Source organism: Triticum aestivum, chromosome 7A, assembly GCF_018294505.1.
Source record: "Triticum aestivum cultivar Chinese Spring chromosome 7A, IWGSC CS RefSeq v2.1, whole genome shotgun sequence".
NCBI classification, from domain to species: Eukaryota; Viridiplantae; Streptophyta; class Magnoliopsida; order Poales; family Poaceae; genus Triticum; species Triticum aestivum.
The window spans coordinates 743,793,605-743,799,604 of record NC_057812.1 but is presented as its reverse complement, the minus strand read 5'-3'; the positions used below and the strand labels follow the sequence as shown (position 1 = coordinate 743,799,604).

General features: G+C 52.7%; 1 protein-coding gene across 2 annotated transcripts; it reads left to right on the top strand.

Moving 5' to 3' along the window:
• Window positions 1-645: 645 nt before the first annotated feature.
• Window positions 646-2,931, top strand: LOC123149938 (putative disease resistance protein At1g50180). 2 transcript variants are annotated; one of them, XM_044569735.1, is made up of 2 exons: window positions 646-881; window positions 2,330-2,931. In XM_044569735.1, exon 2 carries the CDS (start codon window positions 2,348-2,350, stop codon window positions 2,906-2,908), a length of 561 nt encoding a protein of 186 aa, XP_044425670.1. In that variant the 5' UTR covers window positions 646-881; window positions 2,330-2,347; the 3' UTR covers window positions 2,909-2,931. The 2 variants fall into 2 exon arrangements, with proteins under 2 accessions (XP_044425670.1, XP_044425669.1); XM_044569734.1 differs by having other exon boundaries at window positions 646-1,074.
• Window positions 2,932-6,000: the final 3,069 nt, after the last annotated feature.

Genomic DNA, 6,000 nt, shown 5'->3' with positions numbered 1-6,000 from the left:
TTGGGAACAGGCTTTGGTGTTTAGTGCTTTAAATGAAAAACGAGTGCTGCATTTCAAAGCTATTGTTTGAAGTTGATGGTTCTGTTAATTGGAGCATCATGGAATCAACCCATAATCTCAAGGAAAACACATCACAGATCGATGAATTAATCCTTGCCATTTCACTGAATCTGCAGTGCAAAGACCACGGTGCATGTGATTAGATGGATAAGAATGACGCACGCGATTAGTCACCAGCAGGCTGGCTGGCTTAAAGAACTCAAAACAGAATGGCCCACAGCGTACTCATATGAGGTTTTTTTAGTTGAGTTGCTGGCTTGATCCGATTGTGATTGTGAACTACTCACTCCGTTCTTGATATTAGTGTAGTGTCAAAAACGCTCTTATATTATGGAACGGAGGGAGTATAAATTAAAGTGACCCGCATCATCGATCAAAGTAGACTTTGATTGTGATTGCATCTAAGCTATGTAACTAGAGCCAGTTGACCTGAATGAATCACGCCAATCAGGGCAACAACTAATAACAAATAAAAAGTCAAACAAGATGAGCAACTTGACAGCTAGGCCATGTTGCATAAGTAATTGCTTAACTTCATTAGCCCCTTCCAACAAATGCAGCTGTCTGCCGCTGTTATTACTCCGTCCAATGCAGCCTCATTCCTGTCAAGTTTCACTCAGCTGCGCCGCCGTCGTTTACCTTCAGTGCCGCTACACCCAGCTACTCGTCCTGCGGCTGTTGTAGCTCCATGTGGAGGCGTGCCGGAGGAGCGGCCCAGCTGCTACTACAGGAGGCGACACGCTGAGCTTCCACTTGCTGAGGCTACACCCAGATCGACAACACATCTTCTCTGCCATTGGTCACATCCATCTATCTGAGAGGTTGGTGGCACATCCATCTATCTGAGAGGTTGGTGAGGCAGTTCAATTTGCCTCTCTCTTTACAATTTTACACCATCGCCGGAGGCAACGCCCAGGAGGAGGGTCTAAGCTTCCGCTCCTGGAGGAGATACATCTTCTCTGGTGTTGACCCCCACGTCTTCTCGGCCGTCGGTGTCGTCCATCCATCTCAGAGGTTGGTTAGGCAGTTCAAGTGTGATTTGTCTCTCTTTACACCTAGCAAGCTAAGAGCATCTCCAGCCGTTTGCTTCCCCAGGAGGCATTTTTTTCGCCTCCTCGGGGACTGCCGGCGAGAACTTGGCCTTGGGGGCCAAACCACTTCCACTGGTTGCCTCCCCACGAGCAGCGTTGGACTTCCACCAGTGCGCGGCGACCTTGACGGCCGCGTAGGGTGACCGAGGGCGTGGCCTCCTTTTACGGCGGCGGCGTGGACCCGAACATCTCCTAGGAGCCCGCGCATGGGCTTGGTCTTGGCGGAGAGGCGGACGGCCTCGAGCAGGCGGAGCGCGTCGGTGGAGAAGGTGCCCCACCCGGCTGCGTACACGGCGTAGAGCGGGACCCGACGTTGACGATGGCGCCCCTCCCCTTGCCCGCCGTCGCTGGCATGACGGCGCGCGAGATCCGCGTGGCCGCCTCCACGTTCACCCGCACCACGGCCTCCCACACCGGGGTCTCCACCCTCGCCGCGCCCAGGGACAGCTCCGTTGCGTCACCGGGGAGGTCGAACACCATGCTCTTGACTATGCAGGACGGCGCGCTTGGGGATGGAAACGGCTCGGACGGGTGGTGCCCGCCGCAAGCGCGAGCGCATCTCGCGCCGGCACCACCGCTCCTCCTTGGTTTCGGTGGGGAGCGAGCGCATGGCGGCGAGGGAGGAGGTGCGCACCAGCCGGAGCTTGGCATGGCGAGGGCGCGCGGCTGCGGGACGGCGGCGCGGTGGCTCGACGCAGCCCCGCGGCCGCAGAAGCGACGCTGCGGGCCGGGACGCGGGCGGAGCTGGCACGAGAGGCGACGCTGCGGGCCGGGACACTGGCGAAGCTGGCACGGGGAGGCATCAGCCGCGGGCGGCAACGCGGCGGGGAGGCACCGGGGCCACGGGCGGAACAGGGAGAGAGAAGAGGATGGGGAGAGAGAAGGTGGGGGCCGGGCTGAAAGCGACGGGGGAGGGGGGAGATGTGGCTGCAGGTGGGCCTTTGCATGCATAAACAAACCGCTGACGCTCTCAGATGCCTCCCTGGGGCTGGGTTTCGGGTGATACTGCCGACGCTAAAAAATTGCACGAAACCGGCGAAAAAAGCGATCCTGGGGGTGTGAGTGGAGACTTTTTTCACTGCCGGCGGTGAAAAAGTTAGAGAAAAGGGCCTCTTGGGGAGCCTAGTGGAGATGCTCTAAGCTTCCTACTTGAATTTGACATTACCTTGTTATTGCAGAAAAATTATCTGACAACAATGGCGATGGTGCTGGATGCATTTGTGTCCTACCTGGTGGACATGCTCACGCAGGCAGCAAGAGATGAGGTGAAGACTATGTTGGGCGTCTCCGGCGAGATCGACAAGATGGGAGACAAGCTTCGAGACCTCAAGAACTTCCTGGCCGATGCCGATAGGAGGAACCTCACCGACGAGACTGTTCAAGATTGGGTGGGGCAGCTCAAGCGTGCCATGTATGAAGCTACCGACATCCTTGACCTCTGCCAACTCAAGGCCATGAAGCATGGATCATCCTCGGTTAATGCAGGGTGTTTCAATCCCTTGCTCTTCTGCATGCGAAACCCTTTCCATGCTCATGAGATCGGCACCCGCATCAAGGCGCTCAACCAGAGGCTTGACGACATCAAGGAACGGAGCGTTGCTTTAAACTTCATCAATCATGGGTCCTATGAGGATCATAGCAGCAACACCCATGCCTCTCGCCATGGTAATCCAAGCCTCGGCCTCTGCATCTGGGCGATGCATACGGCCACTTTATTAATTATTGTCACAAGACCTAACAAAGTAATACAGCAGTAAGACTAAAGCCGCCGTCTAAACAACAAACTGTCGCTACACCTATCCAGCTGATAAAGGGGCGTAGATAGCCTGGGCCTAATACCAAACAGACATCGCAGTCAAACCTAACATCTAAGACCTGAGGTCCCATCTAGGACGCCTGCCGGGCATGGGTCTCACCGGTCCGGCGTGCTCTTAGAGGCCGCCGCCGCCAACTGCCACCGCTCCATCTTCAGAATTGTACTGATGCATCAACCTTGCTCAGTCCAGCTATCGTCAACGCCACCACGGCGCCCAACGGCACCTCCTCCCTGCGCGCAAACGGCTGAGCACGTCACGGTCGCCACTGATACACCTCAGCACCATGCTGCCAAGTACCACCAGCCAACACAGCTTGAAGTCTTTGGAAGATCTGTCGTGCGTAGTACCTGCTGACCAGGCATGACAAAGCGTAGCACCTATCGGTCAGGCATGACTTGACATCTCCACCGAAGCTCCGTGCAAGACGAAGCCGCTCCACCTCCTGCCTCTGACTTCCAGCGCTGCTCCATAAACGATGCTTCCAAGAGAGAAACGACACCGCAGTGCCGCCATGGTCCGATCTGGAACCCCAGATCCTAGGGTTTCCCCCGGAGCAGCACGAGTGGGTCGACAGTAGTTACACGACGATGCCTTCATCAAGGTAACGACGTAGAACACCGCCATCGCCTGCCGTCGGCTCGGTTTTCACCGGCAACCATGTCTCCCCAACTCGCAGTCGGGACTAGATGATGCATCTCGAGATCGAATCACCAAGCCTCTGGCCGGCCACCTCCGATGAAGAAGATGACCACCACCACTAGCTACACCGGCCAGCACAGATCTGCCAGGGGTGCCGCCAAGCAGCCCACCAGGCCCTCGACGCCGTCGCCGATCTAAAACCAGATGACATGCCGCCGAAGACCGCATCGCGCCGCCGCCCGATCCAGGCCAGCCGCCCGTGGCCCGAGGCGGGGCCGACCGCCACCGTCGTCGAAGCCATCGCCACCGCTTGTAGATCGGCCGCACCTCCACGCATGTTGGGGCCCCGCCACCCCTGAGACGCGGGAGGAAGGAAGAGCCCCTGCCACCGCCGTCGGCCTCCGGGCGCAAGCCGGCGGCGTCCTCCGACGGCGGCGGGAGGAAGGGAAGAAGATGGGCTAGGCCCCGGCGGCGGCTAGGGTTGGGGAGCACCCCGAGTCGCCCGAGCGGGGGGCGACGCGGGTTATGACGCACATGCGGCGGTACTTGGCGTAGCCTAAGAGTTGTGTATTTTTTGTTTTGATATCATCTTGTAACATAGGGTTAGTGGATCTTTGGTGGAGTTACTGTCGCGAGGCATGCGGCCTCGGGTTTTTTTTCGCTTTATGTTCGGGTCGATGTTGTTCAGCTGTTGGATTTTGTATTTTTAATAATTTATGGTTGCATGCATTGTTCTAATGCAGAGATATGGGGTTATCCACCTTTCTGAAGAAAAAAAAGCTACTACCTAGCTCCTTGGTTGTACCTGTACACATGGAAACGGGAAAATCTTGATCCTAGCTCCATCCCGAATGTTAATTATTGCATTCGTCCAGGAACCACTTGGACACCTTTTGTTTCAGCCAGTCTTTGTAAGTTGTCATATCTTTCGTTTAGTACGGCTGCACCGATTCTTCTTACATGCGCTGGTGTCCCCTTTACTCTCGTTTCTAGAACAGCAAATACTTTAATTATTCTCTCAGGATTCTTCTACAAGAGAGATGGGCTTTCTTCGATCACTACGATTTCTTCAACATTTCGTATCAAACAACCATTTAAAACGTCATCAAAAGTTGAGCACCAAAGCTGGAAAGTCTATGATATGATCACAACGTATGAACCAAATCTTCTCATTGCATATACGCCACTGTCTCCCATTTTTCAATGTCCAAGTCATCATTGTGGAGCACCAGCATCAAAGCTGGAAAGTCTATGATATGATCACAACGTATGAACCAAATCTTCATCATTGCATATACGCCACTGTCTTGTTACCATTTTCCAATGTCCAAGTCATCATTGTTGTAAAACTCGTGCTCATTTTCTTGTTCCCATGGGGATTTATTGTAACTTTCGGCATGCTAGTACGTATGTGGAGCACACATGGCACATGTTCATCACGGTAGCTTATGTCCTACTGATACGAAAACTTGCAAAAGAATCCAAGATTTTACAGCGTGCCATAAGTCCGCACAGACCAGATATAGTTAATGCGAGACGACTACAATGCCTAGGTTAATCTTGAAAAAATGAGACTCCGGTCTTCAGTACACCTTATGTGACTTTGTAGATATGGAACTGCGATGATTGACCCTCTTATGCAGTCAACTAAATAGATCCGGCCAGCTAGCACAGATGTTTGCCAGTGTCACTACGTTGTATTAAATTCATGCTTCAACAATTTATCCATCAGTCCGAACTGATAAAGTGAGGCGGACAATATATTTCAACACGTTCAAGTGTAGAGCTAATTATGAGATGTGATAGGGGTCACGGCAATAAGCTGCACCCACTCATACGATAGGCGTGCGATTTGTTTATCTCTGGAGAGTGTTCCGTGGAGAACCACATTGTGATACGATATAGAGTTAAAAACTTGTTAAGCATATTTGCTCTCCGACACCAAATCGTTCACTTTTGACAACAAATGTGCGGCATTGTCATGCTTTCCTTTTCACTTTGTTGGTGCACACCATGATTGAATTGCATGCCCTCCACGGACGAATGAGCAGAAGGACATTGTGTCCATCTCAATGGTTGGTGAAGTAATTCAAGTTTAATTTTACGAGAAGAAGGATACCATCTTGCATGTACATTTTTGGCTAATGATGCCATATGATGTATTGAATTTGTTTGGGAACCGGTTAGCCGGTGTTCATCTCAAATATCCGGGTGGAAATATCTGCCTCTCTGTGGGAAATTTGAAACTGCCGTAACGATTGTGTTTTTACAATGACAAGTATAACTAACTTTTCGAGGTTATTTTCAGAACTACATGATGGATTCACATGTGGCGCTCTATGCAACGTACCAGAGGATTAGCCGCCTATAGCCTTTGGATGCAACCATTGGAA